General features: G+C 43.6%; 1 protein-coding gene across 3 annotated transcripts in view; it reads left to right on the top strand.

The window, feature by feature from the left end:
- LOC143833033 (uncharacterized) overlaps positions 1 to 21,853 on the top strand; it is a 165,498-nt gene that overhangs the window by 99,821 nt on the left and 43,824 nt on the right. For all 3 annotated transcript variants that reach the window (XM_077328339.1, XM_077328338.1, XM_077328340.1), the window contains exon 3: positions 17,944 to 18,088. In XM_077328339.1, coding sequence (XP_077184454.1) covers positions 18,047 to 18,088 — 42 coding nt within the window. In that variant the 5' untranslated portion in view covers positions 17,944 to 18,046. The remainder of the gene's footprint in view (positions 1 to 17,943; positions 18,089 to 21,853) is intronic.

Genomic DNA, 21,853 nt, shown 5'->3' on the forward strand with positions numbered 1-21,853 from the left:
CATATTTCCCTGCAAGGTAGGCAACCTCTGTCATCAGTACTGGTACACTCCTAATATACTTCTTTTGGGGACTTCCATTATTTCTTGATGTGGAAGGCCCACATCACTTCTAATGTAACTTCAGGGATTTCTGCAATGAAAATGATCTTTCAGAAGAAAGTAGGTGGGCAGGACTGAAGCTATTTCACATCATTGAGGCCATATTTTGCCAACCATGTGGTCTGGCTGTGGGAGGGAAGACAGACAATGAGAGCCCATCAAGGAAGGCTGCAGAGAAAGGCAATGGGAAACTACCTCTGCTTCTTACTTGCCTTGCAAGGCCCTTGCTGGGGGCACTGTAAGTCAGCTACAACTTGACAGCACTGTACACGCACATGGTCTGGCTATAAATCTGATTTAGCTCCAAACTGCCACTGGAGAAGTCACAAGCTCTACAGCAGCATGGGATTTTCCAGTGATAGTTCCAGCAAATAAGCGGCTGTACGGTGGTAGTGTAAACCATGTGTTAATCCCCCCCCCTCAAGGCAGGGGGAACAATTAAGCATGGTGTCTATTTTAGCAGGCATTCTGTCCAAGTCTCCAGTCAGAGGCACAGCAAGCATCGCTTACAGGCTCTTAAAAAAAAAAAGAAACCATCCACTTCCTGTGTATCACACTGGGAAATTTGGATCCAGATTTAGATTGGGTTCTAAATCCCTGCATTAAGTTTCAGGTTGTGCTGCCAAATGTGCTGCACACCCCTAGGCCAAAATGAAGAACAAAAAGCGGAAATCTTTGGAGGCACCAAATCCTTCCCCAACCTTTCAATTAACTTCTAATCCCTTCATTCCCATAAAATCTCTGCTCCAGGCTGCCCCTGTTTGTAGATCTCTACCAGCCAAGAAAGTCACCTTCCTTCGATTCTGTCTCTGTGATTTTAAGGAAGAGACTTCTCTCTCTCTGCCACAGACCACACCTCACAGTTAGAATTGCGTAATTGTAAAGTCCATTTCTCACTCCCAGTCTGGGCACAGAAGGAGAAAGCTTCTCCTGGTGTCCTTTCCTCTGAGGTAAATGTTTTCCACCTGGCACTCAGTTATTTACAAAACATTATGTGATTCCTCCCTTTCCTCTCTCTCTCAATTTTGTTTTAAAGGACCCAGTTGGTGGAGATATTTTTAAAAGCATGACACGGATGATTGTGACACATTTGGTGTTCTTAGTGGGTGGGTGCGGTGTTATTTCATGTTATTCTTGTCATGAAGCCCAACATTACAACTTTGTGCTTTATTAACTGAGCCTGATAATCATGCATGCATCAGGACGGCCTGTTCCCAGAAATAACATGGAATCCTGTACAGTGTGTGAGTGGGTTAAGAACACTTAAGAGACTTGTCCACACAATAGTTAAGAGGTGGGTCATTGGACAGTGTTCCTGGGTGTTTGTTCACATGTGCACATGAGTAAAATCATAGTTTTGTGTCAAACTGCAGTCATCTGCACTCACAGATCCATATTTTAACAACTGCTTTTACTGTTCCAGCAGCATATTTCACTCATAGAGTTAAGTATATGAAGAAGAAGAATATAAGTTGGTTTTTTATAATCCGCTTTCCACTACCTGAAGGAGCCCCAAAGTGGCTTACAAACACCTTCTCCCCACAACAGATACCCTGTAAGGCAGTGGTCCCCAACCTTTTTATCACCGGGGACCACTCAACGCCGGGGACCACTCACCAGGGACCACTCAACGCCTTTTACTGAGGCCCGGGGGGGGGGGAGGTAGTTTACTCCTCTACTCTCAACCACTGCCCTAGCGCTCTCTGATCGCTTTGGTAATGTTTAAACATCCCTTCAAAATAAGATACAGACACACCACAACAATGAAGTGTGTTGTAAAGGGCCGGGGGGGATGAAGTAAAGGGCCGGGGGGGGGGGAGAAGGCGTCCTTCGGGGCCCACCTCCAATTAGTCCCACAGGTTGGGGATCGCTACTGTAAAGTAAAGGGAGATGAGAGAGCTCTAACAGAGCTGCTCTGAAGGAACAGCTCTACTGTTACCCAGCTGGCTGCATGTGGAGGAGTGAGGAATCAAACAGTTCTCTGGATTAGACTCTTTAACCGCTACACCATGCTGGCTGGGGAAACGGTGTTTTCAATGGAAGAGATGTCAAGTTCTTCAAGCGACTTTTCCCAGTGTTTGGGCTGGAGCAGACATTATAGCAACCTCATGAAAGTCTACATCATGGCCCACTATTTTACCATTTCTAGTGTTGGAAAAAAATGCTTGATCCACTATATACAAATAGTTTACTGCAGCTGAAGTCCACAATTTCTTCACTCTTCTTTATTATTCTTTATTAATCCAGGTGTGCACATTTGCCTCATGGTAGCCTTTACATATGAGTCAACTCAAAGAAGTAAAGATGGAAAATCAGTGTGGTGTAGTAGTTGACCATTGGACTAGGGTCTGAGAGACCCAGGTTCAAATCACTGGTCTGGAAACTTGTCGAGTGACCTTGGGCCAATTCCATACTCTCAGAATAACTTACCTCCCAAGACTGTTGGGAGAAAAACATGGAAGACAGAAGAATGATGCATGACACAATGGATCCCTATTAGGAAGAAAGGCAGGGTAAAACGAAGAAAATAAAAGTTAAATATACTCATGGGAAGTAAGTCTGGCTATTCCTCAGTAACCTTCAGAGAACAAAGGAGCTTGTTGGTAGGATAAGAGATCACAGGCTATGGTTAATTTTGAGTTATTCCTGGGCATGCCCCATAAAGGTAGCATATGAAGAGAGATTGAGAAATGCCTAGGACTGTGCTCTGTTACCCATAAGATAATTTGTTATTTCTCATTCCCGTCACTCTTATTCATTTAAGGGAAGAGGTTATGCAAATTTGCTTTCTCTCTTTCATTCAGAACAGAGTCATGGAGATACAGTTACCTTTCTCACACTCTTTAGCCACATGAGGGTTGTACGAAAGCTTATGGGTTAGTACAAACTGGGGGATAGAAGCAAAAATGGCTTTGATCAATCTGTATCATGTTGGGAGCATCCTCATCCCACTGAGTCCTCACATTATGTCTGAGTATATTGACATGGCACATTTAAAAATTGTTAAGGAATTCATTGTTAGAGAATTATAGCCCTCCTCATTTTACAGAATATGAGTGCCTTCCTTGGCAGTTATATCGAAAGTGATTCTGGGTTAAAAGTATACGTAGACGTGGTCAGAAAGAAGCTGTTTGCCATTTACAAAAAGACCCCTAGACATCTGGAGGAAGAAATCAGCAGAGTGGTGCGGCAGTGGTAACACAGTCAACGGCCAAGCTTGGCACCTTATTCAGCTTACTGGCTCAAGTTCTTGTACATGAACTTTTGGTTTTATAGTTCTATAAAAGGCAGCTTACCGCAGAGGTCCCATTTTAGCAAGTTCAAATGGGCGGGGCTGGCTCAGTCTCCTGAATCTGGTACTCAGTTTCTGGTGCCGGCTTTCAACCCCATGATGTCAAAGAGAAACAAGTAGGGATTCCCAGAGTGCCACGAGAAGGGAGAAACAGAATTTGGCCAAGCCACCAGGGTTGGATTTGCCAGAAACCCTAAAAGCTTTCTTGGCAAACCTTGTCGGAGACTTTGTGCAATACTTGGAAAGGGCTCTCCACCAACTTGCTTGCCTGCCATAACTTGAACAAGACCCCTCCCTATTATCCTCTGGTCTACCTTGGCATTTAGTTTCACTTTGTTCTATTAACAGATAGGAGAATGTTGGCACAAGACGCTGCAGATGGTTGTAGACTTCTTACAGCCCAAGGTATTTGTTCAGCTCACACCTCTTGCTCATGGATTTTGTTTTATGGCAAGAACCCCTTGCCCTTGGCAATTATACTAGATTTTTTAGCGGGTGTTTTTAAATGGAACTTTATGATCTGGCCCAATTCCTCCCCTAAGTATTTTGACTGCCAGGGTGAAGGCACAAGAGGCGCCTGCCCCACAGAGGTTTTCCTACCAACCTGAATTGATGACTCTTCCTATTCAGGCACTATTAAAATGGCACTTGGCCGCTCTGGCATGAATTAGGTCTTCTCAAATATCCCCTTCCCTGGGCATTCACCTCTTTCTTGGCACACCATTTAGTTCAGTCCTGTTAGCGCTCAGAATTTCCTTGTTCTGCTGCCACCCAAATGAAGGAAAGATCCTCTATTATATGGATTATTTTTGGAGGGGCTCTTAATATCACAATCTCATTTCCAAGTCCAAGGTTTTATTTACATGCCTATTTTATATGTGAAGACCACCTCATACCCTTAATCTTACCTTCATTCAATCTTGTGAAATTTCAAACACATTGTGGGGAAATAAACTTCTCATACTGGTACAATATACACCTGTCTAAGAAATTGATAACATTTCAAAAACATATTTTATAGATCTATATCACTGTTCCAAGTAAGCTGGTAATTTGGATGAGAAAGGAAACAGCCCCACAATCAGATCTGTTTCCTACTACATCTTTCATAGATGGTTCAACAAGTAAAATCTACCTTAAGGATCAGCCACCAAGAGTCTAGAGTTTGTTGCTCTTATAAAGTTTTGGACATGTGTGCATGTGTGTGTATTTATCATACCCATTGATTTTAAAAATTAACCTGAGCACTTAAAAGGATCTCATCCAAGCTTGCTACATTGAACACATCTTGCAATGGAATTTAATTTCTGACAGAAAATCATACAGGGTATTTATTTTTAATCTATTTATTAGAAGATTTATATACTGCCCTCCCTTGTGGCTCAGGGTGGTTTTCGTAGATTATAGGGATAAGTACAGTGTGATTTAATAATGTCAAGTGCAATACAATAGTAAGAGTATTTTAGTGCCTAGTATATACCCAGAGGAGGCTCATTTAGATGGAGGAATGGAGATGGAACATCGTCATTTTAACATGCACCAGTTTGTTACACATATAAAATATGTACAGCGGCCAATAAAAGGTCCAAAGTAAGAGCTGTAAAATACCAGAGTCACTTAATGAGTAAAGATGTCTAGTTATCAGTCATTAGCTCTCTTCCAAAGACTGCCCAAAATTTTAATGCTGTGTTCTCTTATTAGTGCATGTATTGCTATGAGCAAAGTCTAAGCTTAGGCAAGCCAGACCCCATGAATTCTTGTCAGCCAGACACCATGCCTGGCCAGACCACCATATCATGTGCTCCAGCCTGACACAGCAATTTGGCATAGCCTGAACATTTGCAGTGAAGATTGATGGACTTTCCACCATTGCATTGCTGGTCAGTGGTCAACAGAGTCCTTTGCTTAGTTGCTTCCCTGCTTAGTTTCTTCGTCTTTACTCATAACTCACCCTTGCCACTCTGCCAAGAGGGAGTTTCCTCCATAAAGACTCTAGTCTCTAGGAGCCTCTGGAAGATTCCCATTATGCCTAAATTGCCCTTTTTCTCTTGAGCGATTACTGCCCCTCCTGAGCCATCAACTCAACCATCCAGAACCATCATTCTTTTTTCTTGGTTCTGGGCCAGCCATCCTATGTACATGCTGCTCCCAGCACAGCTAGCCTTAAACAGGGTATAAAAATCCCCTTGTTGGCAAGCCAAATTACCACTCTGGACCCTCAGATCCATCCAGGTTGCCCATCATGTCACTGATTGGTTGTGTCATCCTGTCCCTGTCTTCACTTCTTAGAGTTTGGTAAATATATTTTCCATTGACCCATTTCCCTGGATCTCCATTTCCATGACACTTCATTTCTATTTCTTATTTCCTTTTGTTAGTGTGTTAGTGCACTTGTTCTATGTTAGTCTGAATTTAATTTTATTTACTTTTTGTCTATAATAAAGCTTTGATATATGTTGTATGTCTTATTAAGAGGCATCAGAAATCCTCCCAGGTTTCCGGCTGAATGTGCAGCAGTGAGCTGCACTCCATCCAGCATGGGAAGGCATGCTTCCTGGTCTGGTCCTTTCTTCCCCTACCAGAGGACCTTCACATTGAAGAATTTCAAGTGGCTTGCTTTAAGCCACTCCATCACTGCTTCCAAACATTAAACCAATGAACTCAGGGGCATCTGGCCAACCATCCATCAGGAGATATACCTGGGTGTCATCTGCATATTGGTGGCACCCAAGCCCAAAGCTCCAGACTAGCTGGGAAATAGAGCGCATAAAGATATTACATAACATCAAGTTAATAATTTTATGATTAAATGGGCTCAGAACTTTGGATAGAATATAAATATTGATCAATGGGAAGCATTATGGGTTAATGAAATGAAATCGACTAATATTTGGTGTTCATTTCAAGTGGAAGTTCTCTTCCAACATAGTCTTTTGCTACTTGGTCCCATCATGCCACATAACGTCACTTGCTTCTCTTTCACTTCTACTGTTATTACAGACTTATTCTCTCATCCTGCTCCTACTCTTGTCCTCACATTTCTTCATCCCCCATCCCCTCTGTGTCAGATATGTATCTAATAGGTATGCCATCCTACCAGAACACTTAGCTTGTGTTCACATTGCACAATGTTGTGCTGAATATACAACTGTGTGCACAATGTTTTTCTCATTCATATTGCTAGCTCCCTAGCTTGTGGAGATCCCTCATTTTATATTACTATGGACACACATTGTCAGAGCTATTCCAGTTATTTTGCTTTATTCTGATGGAAGAAGCAAACACATTTTCTCGGTCTGTCCCCATGGCTATGTAGAAGACAAAGAGAGGCCATTTTGGCCAAATCTCCCCCCTTCCCCAGTTTGCTTCATGCCTTGTGTTGATGGGGGAAGAGTAAAAGCTTTATTTTTTTAAACTCAGTGATCTGGGCACAGCTGCTATTCTGTTTGGGGAAACAGTGAAAGAGCATTATCTTCCCCTCCCTCCTTTGTCACTGGCAATCTGCCCACTTTGCAGAGCAGAGGCTGAGGCTTCCATTCTGAAGTAAAAAGAAAAGGAAGCACACACACACAAAGGCAGAATGAAATGAGAGAATTACCAAATATCTTTATGCAAGAGGAGATCTCCCCTCAAAGAAAAGCAGTTCCATTCTTTGAAGCATTTAATTGTTGCCAAGGAAGTCCAGTGTCTCTTCAATGGATGCCAGGTAATACATTAAGTTCATCATGGGCTTAAAGAAACTTTCTGAAATGATAGCATAAAGTTCATGTGGGTGTGCAGTATGAGGTTTAAATGTAGACCTCCCAAATTCTACCTGCATCAAGGACCTGGAGCAAGAAAGAGCAGAAGGAGGAATCATGACCATTGTTTCTGTGCGTGTTTTGCAAAGGAGAATTTTAATAGCTCATGAAACTGGGAGCTTTTCTCCTTTTAGATAGGAGGTTTCCTTGCTTGAGGATTACAGTTCCTCAGAATTTCATCCCAGTTGTTTGTGTGCACACTGGAAGTTAATGGTGATATTTAATTTCAGTGGTAAAGGCATGTAAATGTTGCCCCAGTACAATAATAACAACCAAACCCTTAACACTATTTCACTCCCTTATATATTTGAGAAACAGCCTCCTGGGAGAAGACTGTCCAGGGCCCTGTCCGTCCAGGTCCACCCTGATTGGCCCTCCCCCTCCAGCTCCCACCCTCCCTTCTTGCCTGCTAGAAGCCTTGTGGTTGTGGCCTCCATTGTCGCCCACGAGGAGAGAGGCAATGACAGGGCTTTGCACCCTGCAGGTACACTCCTGCTGGGAGGGAGCGGGGGGGGGGGAGTTTGCAGCCTCCCTGCGGGCCACAAAGCCCTGTCACTGCTGGGGGGGCTTTCCACTCTGTAGCCTGGGACGTGCTCTTGCCATGGTGAGAGCACTTGCTGGGCCAAAGGGAGCCTCCCACGGCAGTGCTGCCACCGGCGGGGGGTTTCCACTCCCTTTGGCCCACTTTGCGGGCCAAAAGGAGCTGCGGCCAACCCTCTCATGCCCTCCTGTCTGCCGCCCTTTCAAAGCCCATTTTTAAAATGGGCTTTGATACTAGTATTGGACATAATATTCAAAAATGTGAATAAGTTTTTAATGAGCAAAGAGAACCAAACCCAAATTAAATTTCTGTGGACTTCCACAGTGCTCAGGCCAGGGTGCAGAGGAAATTAACCACCAGCAGCAATACCATGTAGTAGCAACAGCACTAAGTTTTGTACAAATGAGAAAGGTGAAAGAAGAGTGAAGTCTGTTTATTCAGCTGCCCATAGTTACATAGACATCAGTGCAAGTAAATGCTAACACCAGCAGGGATGGGCACAAACCAATTCACAAACAAAATTTCACATGAACTTGGTTTGGAACCCCTGAGCATTTACCAGACTTTGGTTTTGTTCAATTCTTCAGGCCATTTAAATCTAAGGACTGAGTAGGACAGGTCTGCCCTTCAGCTGTTAGGTTTAAATGGCTGAATACACACAGCCAGGAGAACTAGTCAGATTGGTGTGGGAAAATTCTGCTCAGAGTTCAATTCAGGAGCTGCCCAGAACCAAATTGAACCAGAATTTTTAGGTTGGTGCCCTAAACATTAGCCTATCTGGAGGAAATTACAACACATGACAGGAACCCTGCTTATACTGAAACAACAGTTAAGATAGCCGCAAAAATAGAAGATATTTGCCAGTCCCTTTGTGAATTTAGACTTTCGAATTTCATGCAAAATTCATAACCATACCACATAATTTAATAGCATTTATTGGTGATGTCTTTATATGTAAGGTGAAGAAACTGATCCAAAAGGCTCGTTTGCATGTTCTTTAGACCACTCAAGTCTTTTCCATTTCCAAACCCCCACCAAGACCAATGGTCTTTGGCTCTTATTTTAAGGGACTCCCCACTGAGGCAGACACTAGTTAAACAGTTATTGCCTAGCTGTGAAATGTGTAGACAGGGTAACAACTAAATGGTGGAGTGACCTCATATCTTATATTTATTTGCTAAATGTGGCCTGCATAGTCACCACTAGTAAAATAAACCACAGACCCCAGTATACTAGAATACTTTATGGCAGACATACGTCAAATAATCCACTCCCTTTAAAATAAAGCTATCATATAGAGAATGATAAAGTTATGTATTATCCACATTATGTGTCTTTGTCTTTCAAGACCTTTGGAAACCTTTCATGTACACTCATGCTCGCCACACTGCTTTGGGAAATTTGCAGGAACCAGTTTTGAGCAATGAGTGAGACATATCAGAAATATGTTGATTTTACTATTCCAAGTCAGTTGAAGCAAACCAAACAAACCTTCATCACGGACAGCAGAATAAAGGCATTTGACCCAAATCCCTAAAGAAACAGGCATCTCAACTGTGGTGGTTTCTCCTTTGACTGCATCTTCCCTACAAAAATTATTGTGGGAGGTCAGAAGGAAGCACTTCCTCTTGACCATGTGTGGCCAAATGACAGGAGGTTCTGATGCTGAACACTGATAAAGATTGAAATTGTGTGATTAGCTAGCCAGAGCTCGATTAAGCATTAAGCTGAGTATATTATACAGCAGGGATTCCAGAACTACTATAGTGTAATTATTTTAGTCTGCAGCCTTAAGCAAATTGACTTAGAAGAAGTTACTTGGCCCCAGATCTATGAGACTTTACTGGTTTCCAGTATACTTTTGAGCATAATCCAAAGTGCTGATCTTCTTTACATATAAAGCACTATATGGTCTTATACCAGGATACCTGGAGGAATTATTTCTTCCACATATTCCTTCGTGTCAATTAAGAGCATCCTCAGAGGCCTTTCTCTATTTAATCTAACAACCAGAAGCTTGGTAGGTAAGCACCAAGGAGCACCTTTTATGTTGTGGCACAAAGGTTATGGAACTCTTTACCTACAGAACCTTGCCTGGGATCAACTTTGCAATCTTTTGGCAATAGGCCAGCCTGGACAAAACTACCCCCCCCCTTTCTTGCACCCATGGAAATCTATACAGATTCCAACCCACTCAGTTGGATCTAATATCTTGTTTGCTACTAATGCATATAATATCTAACGGATATTTTTTCTTTGCTCTCTACTACTGCTGAGCAATGGAAGATAGCCACTGTCAATAAACCAGCTCTGTACAAGAGCTCTAATCCAATCAACCTGTATTCAGGGCATGCACTGTAGCTTTCTCATTCACTTTTACTATAGCCTTTCATGCTACTCCTTCAACGCCATTCCTATTGGCTAAGAAAAGCCCTTTAAAACAATGTGTGATGAAGTTCGAGGATCTATAAATGGGTGGTAAACTGTTTGGATGTATCTAGACAAATCTGGATATGTTTGATTCATGTGATGGTGCTTCTTTTCTCGCAACATTTGTTTCTTTGCCTCCCAACTGCAACCCATTTACTGCTGCCTCCAATTTTAAAGGGCAACAGTTATCCCTCCCTAAAGCATAATTTACACTGACTGAAGCTAGTAACTTCAGGCTTCTCCACTGGACTCCCTACAATTAGATGGTGGAAAGCTTCCACTACATTAAGAGCAAACTTGGCCTGAAAAACCTCAACAACACTGTAGTACTACTATGGGGCAGCCTTTTAATCCAAATGTATAGTATCTTTATTAATTACATTGTATACCACCTTTGAAAGGCTCAGTGATTAACATGCATATTAATTGGTTGAGACCAGTGCAACTACTACATGCTATATCCTAGCACAGGGGTAGTCAAACTGCGGCCCTCCAGATGTCCATGGACTACAATTCCCAGGACCCCCTGCCAGCATTCGCTGGCAGGGGCTTCTGGTAATTGTAGTCCATGGACATCTGGAGGGCCGCAGTTTGACTACCCCTGTCCTAGCAGATACTGATGGGTCACCTTACTTACACATCCCCCACCCTGGCTCTTCATTGTAACATCATTAATTGCTCCCGGGTCAGCTGAAGTCACTTATGCTGGGAGCCAGTGTGTAGAATTTTGTTAATTTTATCAACTGCAGTCAACCTGTGGTCCTCCAGATGTTCATGGACTACAATTCCCATGAACCCCATTCATGGGATTTGTAGTCCATGGACATCTGGAGGACCACAGGTTGACTATCCCTGATCTACTGGATACTACTATTTTAATTGTAATTGTTTTATTGTTTATAACTAGTAATCAAGCCCGCTGCAGCTAAATGCAGCGGGCGCTAGGGACTCACTGTGGGTGGGGGCTCCCTCGGCGGCGTTCTTCCGGCGGCAGCGGTGGTGGCGGTCCGATGGGGCGGTGGCTGCCCTGGGCGGCATTCTTCAGCAGCGGCGGCCCGATGCAGGGAGCCCCCGGCAGCCGCGCTTCGCCCTGGGCGGCGTTCTTCAGCGGCGGCGGCCTGACGCGGCAAGAGCCCAGGAGCAACTGCGAGCCGCGCTGCGCGCGGCTTGCAGTTGCTGAGGCTGGGAATCGGAGGGACCAATTGGCAGGCCCTTTGCGCCTGCCGATTGGTCCCTCCGATTGTCTGTCGTGAGGAAGGGTCCAATCCGGACCCTTCCTCATCACGGACAAATCCCACCTCGGCAGCCCTTAACCATTTATTTAGTCCGTGGTGCCCGTGGCGCCACGGGCGGTTTAAAGATAATGACTGTATTATAATTTTAACAATACTGTTCACTGTCCCAAGACACAAGTGAGGATCGAGATATACATTGAATAACAAAATAAATAAATAAAATAAATGGTGGTGGTAGGACCGGGGAGAGAGAAGTAGTAAAAATGGTTAGAAAATGAAGACCTTGATATCATGTTACATGTGCAAGGTGGAAACAGACTAAGAACCATCCTGTGTTAATTTTACCCACATTTCCAAAAATACAATTTGACTCGGGTCCATAATATGAACAAACTTAATGGACTGATGTACCGAAATGGCCCAAGTCACAAACTGATCCAACTGGGAAGCATCCCTAAACACTAAAAAATGACATCAAGCAAACAAGTGTTAAAGGAAATCAAATGCTGAAAAGGGTTACTATTAGTATTGCATAATCAGTTCTTTTCAAAGTCAAACATGAATAAATTAGCTAGACCCACGGGGCACCCCATTGAACGATCGCAGGTCTGCAAATATAGTGTCTTGCCAAACTGAAAAAGTTGTTCTCTAAAATGATATCCGCCAAATCTAAAAGGAAATGGGTGGGTGGATGAGAAGTAGCATGGGAGTCCAAATACTTCTGCGCAGCTTCCCTTGCTCCTCATGTGGACTGTTTGTGTATAATACACTCACATCAAGTGTTACTAACACGGATCCTGACAGGACTTTCAGTTTTTCAATAATGTTAATAAAAAGCATAGAGTTCTTCAAGAGTGAGGAGGAATCAGGAATCATTTTCAGATTTAAAAAATCCACAATTATTCCAGCTCCAAAGCATGGATCCTGCTGTTTTCTTCCACTGTTAAGTGAGAGGAGCCAACACTAATCTGTGTGGGCTCTCCTATTGCCTCTCTTGATTTTCCAAGGTCATCATCAACAGCTGGAGCAGGGAGAGGTCACCATAGTTCCAACTGGGAATGAGCCTCTTCTTGTAGTTGTCTCTGGCTCTCTAGCCAATCGTCAAATGCATAGACAAAGCAGGATTAATGCCTGAAGAGTCATAGGCTGTTTCATTCTGGCTATTTCATTAAGTACTTCATACAATCATCCTTCAAAGTACTGGTCTATTAAGGCAGCTTGATTCCAACATAAATCCGGAGCTAGCAGCTGGAAGTCTGTTGTGTAGGCAGTGACTATACCTTTCCCTTGTTTGAGCCACATAATGTGTTGCAACAACTGGTTATGAGTAACCATACCAAAAGAACTACCCTCTTCCTCCATTCCAGTGACAAAATAATGGGTGGAATCAAACTGTCCAGATACATGACAGGCATACTGAGGTAATCAACATTTCATTCCAAAGAACAGAATATAGTTCACTTAAAGGTAAAGGTAAAGGTATCCCCTGTGCAAGCACCGAGTCATGTCTGACCCTTGGGGTGACGCCCTCTAGCATTTTCATGGCAGACTCAATACAGGCTGGTTTGCCAGTGCTTACCCCAGTCATTACCATTTACCCCCCAGCAGCAAGCTGAGTACTCATTTTACCGACCTCAGAAAGATGGAAGGCTGAGTCAACCTTGAGCCGGCTGCTGGGATCGAACTCCCAACCTCATGGGCAGACAGCTTCAGACAGCATTTCTGCCACTTACCACTCTGCACCACAGGGGGCTCTATAGTTCACTTACATACCAGTTAAAGTATCGATCCCCAACCTGTGGGCCGCGGAACACATGTGGTCCTTCGACTAATTGGAGGTGGGCCCCGAAGGACGCCTTCTCCCCCCCCAGCCCTTTACTTCATCCCCCCCAGCCCTTTACAACACACTTCATTGTTGTGGTGTGTCTGCATCTTATTTTGAAGGGATGTTTAAACATTACCATAGCGATCAGAGAGCGCTAGGGCAGTGGTTGAGAGTAGAGGAGTAAACTACCCCCCCACCGGGCCTCAGTAAAAGGCGTTGAGTGGTCCCCGGTGAGTGGTCACCGGCGTTGAGTGGTCCCCGGTGATAAAAAGGTTGGGGACCACTGAGGTTGGGGACCACACTCACAGTCCAAAGAGAAATCCAAAGGCATAGTTATAGAGCACAGATTAATCAGGGATATAGGCTGCAAGGTCACAGCCACTCCACTGTTTGCTGCTTTTATATATCAGGCTAAACACATGCTAGTAACCTCAGTCCTGCTCCTGTGAGCACTCATCCTCATTGATGATGTAGAGCCTGTGTGGTACTGCCAATCTGGCACTGCACCTTCTGTCCTGCAGCTCCCTCCAATTCTTCCTTCTGTGCTGTTTTTGCAGCTCTGGTGACAGGAGAGGTGAACTCTGTTGACAACTAAGGACTTTGGTGCTATGAGGCCATTGTACTGGTACCTGGCTGTAGATCCATGTCTGGATGCCTCCTCCTGCAGCGTGTTATTTCTGTCAGTTGGGAGATGGAAAGAGGGACAGGGATGAAGAAATGTGAGGAAGAGAGTAGGAGCAGGATGAGAGAATAAGTCTGTAATGACAGTAAAAGTGAGGGAGAAGCAAGTGGTGTTATGTGGCATGATGGGCCCAAGTAGCAAAAGACTACTGTTGGTCTTCTACTTGAACTTCCACTTGAAATGAACACCATATATTATCACTAGTTTTCCTCTAGTGGAATGAGAACATAGTCCAGTTTTATAAAAGACAGTTTCTAAATGCTATTTAGAAGTAAGACCTAGGAAAAAAAAAAGAACAAGAGTCCAGTAGCACCGTAAAGACTAACAAAATTTGTGGCAGGGTATGAGCTTTCATTACCTGTTTACCTGTTCCAGCATTCTTTGATGATCTGCTGATTACTGAGCACACTGAAGCTTTACCGAAGCTCACATGGACATCATACAATTGTCAGTAGTGAAGGACCAATAGAATATCACTTCTTTTGACAAACAAGTTTGTTCTTGTGACCTTAGATCTTCTGAATATCTGGCCCATGTGACTTTCAATGCCCAGCAGAGGGAAAGGTAACTTGGAAATATTTTATTATAATTGTCAGGGAGATCAGATTTGAATAAACTTGTAATGCTATTGGAGGATAAAAATAAAAGGATAACAATGCCATAGTTTATTATTGCCATGGTTGTTAAGTCTAAGATAAAGTTCAGATCTCTTGATATAAGATCTACTGATGAATAATTATATTATGAGAAAACAAAATTTGATTCTAGTGGCACATTTAAGACTAATAAAGTTTAATATTAGGTGTTGTTGTTAGGTGCGAAGTCGTGTCCGACTCTATCACGAGCCCATGGACAATGATCCTCCAGGCCTTCCTGTCCTCTACCATTCCTCGGAGTCCATTTAAGCTCACACCGACTGCTTCAGTGACTCCATCCAGCCACCTCATTCTCTGTTGTCCCCTTCTTTTGCCCTCAGTTGCTCCCAGCATTAGGCTCATTACCCAATTTTAGGTACAAGCTTTCATTTGCATGCAAGCCTATACCCAGATTTAAACTTTGTTGATCTTAAAGGTGCCACTGTCCTCAAACTTTATTCTGTTGCTTGAGACCTACTCATCTGAATCTATTATGATAAGTAATTTATTATTATGGAAGATCTTAAGAAATTAATCATCGTAATTATGGTTGTAAATTCTATACTATAGTTGGCAAGGCCACTGCCTTGTTATTTTATGATTCTGTGTTTGTTGCTTGCTATGACTGAGTCAATGCAATAAAAATGCTTACATATAAAAAGCAGCATGAAAAATGACCCTCAGAGTCTCCAGTGGTCAGCAGTGGCAGAAAGTGCTCTTTGCATATGTATGGAGAAATGCATTGCAGCTGCCAATAATGATATCATTGCTATGGCCACATGTCAGGATCAAGGCCATTGTGCTGCAACCAGTAAAACTGTGGTTGTAATTTTTACACACAGTTCCTTGGAACTGAGCCATGTTGACCACAGTGATGTTTATAAGTAAATAGGCTTATATTCAGGCTACACATCTCCTAGACACATCTAAACTCAGGCTACACATCTCCTAGAAATTGAATATTTGTGTTTTAAGCATATGTGTAGGTATGCATGAATGGACACAGTTCAAATCTCTTCTGGGGGATCAAAATCTTTACCTACCGCTCCGAGGAAGCTGTATAAATAAAGCAGTAAGGGGTGTGGGGGTGGGCTCAGTCCGGTATGGGGAAGAGAGCTCCTTGCCTTCAGACTGACAAGCAGAGGGCCCAATCGGCTTGCTTGTCAGTCTGGGGCCAGTCTTGCCCGCAGACTGACGAGTTGGGAAGCGCGAAGCGCCTTCTGACCTGCCCACTCCCCAACCTGGGCTGCCTTTGGCCCACAGCCACCATTACGCATGCCAGGTAGGCGGCCGCCCGGCTTCGGGGTGCGCCAAGGGCCAGCCTCACCATAACGCAGACACGGCAGGCCTGTCCCTTGCCCCACTCCAAAGCCCTGGAGTCAGACCGGAGGCAGGGGGGGGGAAGGTGGGCCAAGGGACAGCCCCGTGGTGGGCCAAGGGACAGCCCCACTGCTTTGACCACAGAGTGGGGTGGGGATGGGGCAGACTTCTGCGCGGGGCTCAGAGCCCTGCGCAGAAGCCAGGAGTGGGTGGGGGGTGGGGCAGTAAGTTGTTGGGGAGTGAGTCAGGGGAGTTAGTGGGGTGTCTGTGAGGGGGAGGGGGCCGGTGGGGGGGGGTCTCACACACCCACCCACTGCCCCCTAGCACCCGCTGTATTTCAGATACAGCGGGCTTAATTTCTAGTTTTTCAATAATATGGCAGGGAGTAAATAATGAAGCTCCATGATTAACAAAGACACAGAAAATCAATTTATTTCAACTATATGAGGGAGGAATAATACACCTGTTTCAGATGGCTGGCTGGCACAAAACCAGCATTGCATTAGAAGCTTTATAGTTTTTTAATCAAATGTATAGGGCTCTTTCCTGCATTAATGTTAAATAGGACTAATATCCACCCATCAGTGATCTGCCCGGGTGGTCACAATTCTGGTGAGATTAGCAACAGATTACACCCAACACTTCCAATGGAGAAATAAGTCTACAGTGGTCATGTTGTTTGGACGGGAGAGTGGAGCTGTGGCAAGTTTGGCCACAAACATCCATGAACAATGGTTTGTGACCTCTGTTACTGGGGATTAAACTTCTGGAGATGCTTCATGGAGGGGCAATGGAAGTGGTGGTTTGATGTTAGGGTTGAGCTATGGCTGCTCCCTCCCACAGGAGAGGCAAAAAACATACCCATCCACACCTCAGCATCTGGAGATGCCCCAGAGTTCATTGCGACAACTCCTAGGGAGAAGGGGGCTCCTGTGCCCTCCACACAATGGATCTGGAGGGCCTGCCTGCAGAGCAGGTAGGGATGACTAGGAAGGTCCACAAGCTTGGAGGGGCCAGGATCTGCAGTAGCTGTCACCATACTCCCTGGGCCCTGGCTCCCCTTGCCCATAGATAGTTGTGCTCAGCAGGTGTTAAACTGGTGGATAGATGGTGGTGTAGGTGGGTAGATAGATAGTTGGTTGGGTAGGTAGGTAGGCAGTTGGTTAGGTAGGTAGGTAGATAGCTGGTTAAGTAGGTTGGTAGTTGGTTAGGTTAGTAGGTAGAAAGTTGGTTAGGTTGGTAGGTAGGTAGGTGGGAAGTCAGGGCACCTGACCCAGGGAGTGTGTTGGGAACTACACCCCATCCAGGCCCTTCCAAGGGTGACCCTCATAGTCATGTGTTCAGGCACCACTTGGTCCCTGTGGAGGCTCCTGATGCTCATTTCAGTCATGATCCATTAAGTCAATAGGAAACCTTGCTCATCTGTGAAACTGTGATGTGCTGGATGTAGAATTTCAGCCAAAAAATAATGTTAGATGAATGGGAACAACTTTGGGGAAAAAAAATAAACTAAAACTATGACATGGGAAAGTAGGTGGCTGGATGATCACTTCCCAGGGCCAAAGAAGAGAAAGATGGATAGTTCACAAGACCCTGAAACCATGTCCAAAATGAGGCGATACAGTCAGGGGTCTTCACAGTTAATTTCACATGTATAGCACCCCAGGAAACAGTTAACAAACCCAAGTGAACCCAAAGGTTCATGAACATGGAGGGGGGGGGTCTGTGCAAGTTTGGGATTTGGGGTTTGTGACATCCTCCTGACCCGCGACGACCCACAAATCCAGTGAACTTCCATTTTCCAAATTCGTTCCCACCTCTAGCCTGCAGTTCTCCAATTTTTACTTTTATTTCTGGTTCCATGCAGTGTTACATCTCATTTCTGAACCACATTTATTTTTGCTTCCATTTGAAAAATGAATTAAATCAGTTATTTTCCCCACTCACTGCAAAGTCAAACATCAGTCAGTTTCAGAAGGTGAAAATTTTTTAATTTGCTATACTGTGTTCCTCACCAATTGTCCTTTGATTCACTGTAGAAATGTACAACACTATCAACTCTGTCCTTTTTGCTCTTTCACCAGAAGGAAAGAAGAATGACAGCTGCATTCTGACAGGCCTCCTGAGAAGAAACCGCTTAAGCCTCAAGAAATAATCAAAGAGAGTGTCCAGAATTCTGGCTGGCTAATGACAGACATATGGAGCCCAGAGGGAAGGAGAAGGCCACAGGTAAAGTGATGCAGGAAAGGAGAGGGAAAGATTAAAGATGGTTAAAAAACAAAAGGCATATTTCAATTTGCTGTCAGTCCCTCGGAACTTGCCTATACATCATCTTGTAGGCCTAACACGTGGCTCTAATTCAGGCCATGCTACACCTCAACTGAATCTCTGCAGCACTGGAATTAAAGGACTTGATTTATGTGTGATGTTTTGCTATAGAGTGATAGTGGACCCTGATGCTTTTTCTTAGTGGCTTCTGTTCTCTTTAATATGTTCTCTAAATTTCATGTGTCTTATTTGTTGTTCCCTTCACATCTGATAAAGCAAGTGGTGCAGCATTACTGAAATTTGTTGGTGGTTACTAGTGATTTTCTAAAGTTTTGACGAATCAAATATGCAAACCATCAGCAAAGTAAAGCTCAACAAATTCTGTACTTGGTAAAGTCAGACTATGTCCAAATTATGGACTTCAATCCACCAGAGGGTTTTGGTGGACAGAAGATTTTCTATTCATAGATTTTCTATTCTCACCTCCCTCATCCCACTGCAGCCCTCAATCCCCCTCTCAAATACATTTCCTGGCCATCTTCCCTCTCTAGGTTACTTTGGCATTTAAATAGTGTATTTGCTTTAGAACAAGATAAAATTTAGGATGTTCTTTTAAACTTTTTAAATACTTTCCATCTTGAATGACTTAGAAAGGCAGTATGTGCTTTTCCAAATGAATACCATATTAAGGCTTTCAACAACTGATATTAGCTGTGAACAGAAATATCACAGGATAAATGGAATCCTTCCACAACCAGTAGTTTCCCATTTCCCATGTTCATGCAAATATACATTGCCTGTCTCCTCCAATGAATGCTACGTTTCCAATGCAGAATAACATTGGCCTGCTAGAAATTATGATTTAGATGTTGGTTGCCAGCTTCAAAATGGCATGCTTGTTCCCCTTGCCTGGCTCTCTCTGACCATTTATGCACTGGGAACTTCACTGCCCCAGCTCCTGTGCAGGAGCACAAATCAGGTGCGGATGAGGTACAGCAGGCCAAATGCTCCCCCATGTTGGTGCAGGAAGAGGTGGGGCAACCCGCCATGACTAAAACTCCAGCCTGCAGCTCGGCATGAAACCTCCCGTGCATAAACGGTCTCTGGCATGTATTCTTCATCTGTTTTTCCCTCTTTAACCATGGTTTAGCAACCTCACAGGCACTGTCCATAGTTAATGCTAATGCAATTCATTCTTTTAAAAAGTTGGCAAGTTCCAGTTTCACATTTTGGATAAAATGGAAACCATAGTATTTATATTCAGGGTGCAATAAATAAGCTACAGATGGACCTTAGCTAACCCTGGTTTGTGAAGCTGCCTGTACTCATACAATCACGCTAACCATAGTTACTTGCCATGGTTTTGCACCATGTCTAAACTGAACCACCATGTATTAGGCACTTTAAACAGAAGCAAGTCAAGGTATGTAATTTTATTTTGAATGCCATTTTAGGTTTGTTTTATATATCTTGTATAAAACATTCAGTGTGAATGCATGGGCTTGCACTTTCTTTTCTATATGAAAAGTCTGGAGGTTTAAAAAAGCTCTGTGTTGTTTTTGTTTCTTTCTTTTATAAATTGCATTTGGGTTCACATGTTCTGGATTGTGACATTACAGGTTTCTGGATGTCACAAGTTTCACAAAAATGCTTCAAGTTGGGTAAGACTCATTCATTGACTTCATCTGGAGCCTGAACAGGATTTTACATTTGGACTTTGCGTTGATGTATTCATGATGCCAAAATGTATAGAAATGAAAACAGACTGCTTTTTGTCCAATACCATGAGCATCCCAGTTTTACATTGAGGCCCACTTTACCTTGCCTCATGACTCCTCAATTTTCCCTTTGAAAGGATATGCTTATATTCTACCTGCAAGGGTAGCTTTTACTGAATATGGTTTGGAATGACCCTGCAACATGGATGGAAAAATCCTTTGCTAATTTGATTAGGAACAGGGGTCGCAGTCTTTGAAGGAGCCACAGACTACACTTTGAGAAAATGAAAAGATAATTATTTCTCCAGTTTCAGTAAAAAACTGATGACTGTTTTTATTTTAAAACGAAAAGCATTCAGCTTTTCATTTTAACCCTAGAGTCTGTATGAACCATGGCATCAAATAATCTGTCTTTCTTCCTGTGCTTCATCTCAGTTGTTTTGTATATGATATTCAGTAGGCTAGAGATTACAACACACATTTATTCAGAGGTGATACGACCATCCATTTATGTAAACAGAAGGCTTATATGCTGTTATGTTGGGGCTGTCATTTTATTTATAAATTCTAAAATCCAGAAGGACCTTGGGTAGGGTACAAAATAAGGTGTGATATAGGAGGGAGGCCAAATGACATGTTGTCTGTTTTATTGGCCTCAGCCATAGGCCTAGTGGAAGAGTTCCATTTTGCAGGCCCTTTGAGTTCTGACAGGGCTCTGATTTTTTCTGAGAGCTCTTTCCACCAGGCAGGAGCCAGGATCGAAAGGGCTCTGGTTGAGGCCAGCCAGATTTCTTTGGGGCTGGGGACCACTAGCCTGTTCATATTGGCAGAGTGTGAAGCATTTATGGAGACATATTCAGAGAGGCAGTTACTTAGATATGGAGGGCCCGAACCCCATATGGCCTTAAAGGTCAAGAACAGCACTGTAAACTTGACCCAGAATACAATCAGTAACCAATGCAGTTGCTAGAGAACAGACTGGAAATGAGGTCTCCACAGGGTCCTAGTGAGAACCCAAGCAATAGTATTTTGTACCAACTGCAGTTTCTGGGTCAGGGATAAAGGAAGATCCACTTAGAGCGAGCTTGGAGGTGACCATCGTAAAGATCACTGTGGCTAGCTATTTCAGAGCCAGATAGAGCGCTAGTAGTTTGGCTTGGTGGAGATGAAAGAAAGCCAGTGTACCTGAGGGACCACCTTTCTGCCTATGCCAAAGGGAAGACAATACTAAACCAGGAGGGGTAGCAAATGCAACAGAAGACAGAATCAGAACACAGGATGATCTTGATAGGCTCGAGAAGTGGGCTAAACTGAATAAAATGAAATTCAATAGGGACAAATGTAAAGTTCTGCATTTAGCTAGAAAAAACCATATATACCAATATAGGATGGGGGAGACTTGTCTTGGCAGTAGTATGTGCAAGAAGGATCTAGGAGTCTTAGTAGACCATACATTGAACATGAGTCAACAGTGTGACTCGGTGGCTAAAAAGGCAAATGGGATTTAGGGCTGCATCCAACGGAGTATCGTGTCCAGATCACGAAAGGTGATGTACTCTGCTCTGGTTCGGCCTCACTTGGAGTACTGTGTTCAGTTTTGGGCACCACAGTTGAAGAGTGATGTAAACAAACTAGAGCATGTCCAGAGTATGGCAGTAAAAATAGTGAGGGGCAGTAAAAATAGTGAGGCCAAGATGTATGAGGAAAGGTTGGAGGAGCTTGGTCTGTTTAGCCTGGAGATGAGAACTGATAACCATCTTTAAGTATTTAAAAGGCTGCCATGTAAAATATGGAGTACAGTTGTTCTCTCTTGCCCTGGAGGGATGGACCAGAATCAATGGGATGAAATTAATTCAAAAGAAATTCCGTCTAAACATCCAGAAGAAGTTCCTGACAGAGCAGTTTCTCAGTGGAACAGGCTTCCTCAGGAGGTGGTGGGTTCTACATCTTTGGAAATTTTTAAACAGAGGCTAGATAGCCATCTGACGGAGAGGCTGATTCTGTGAAG

The sequence above is a fragment of the Paroedura picta genome, chromosome 3, assembly GCF_049243985.1.
Source record: "Paroedura picta isolate Pp20150507F chromosome 3, Ppicta_v3.0, whole genome shotgun sequence".
NCBI classification, from domain to species: domain Eukaryota; kingdom Metazoa; phylum Chordata; class Lepidosauria; order Squamata; family Gekkonidae; genus Paroedura; species Paroedura picta.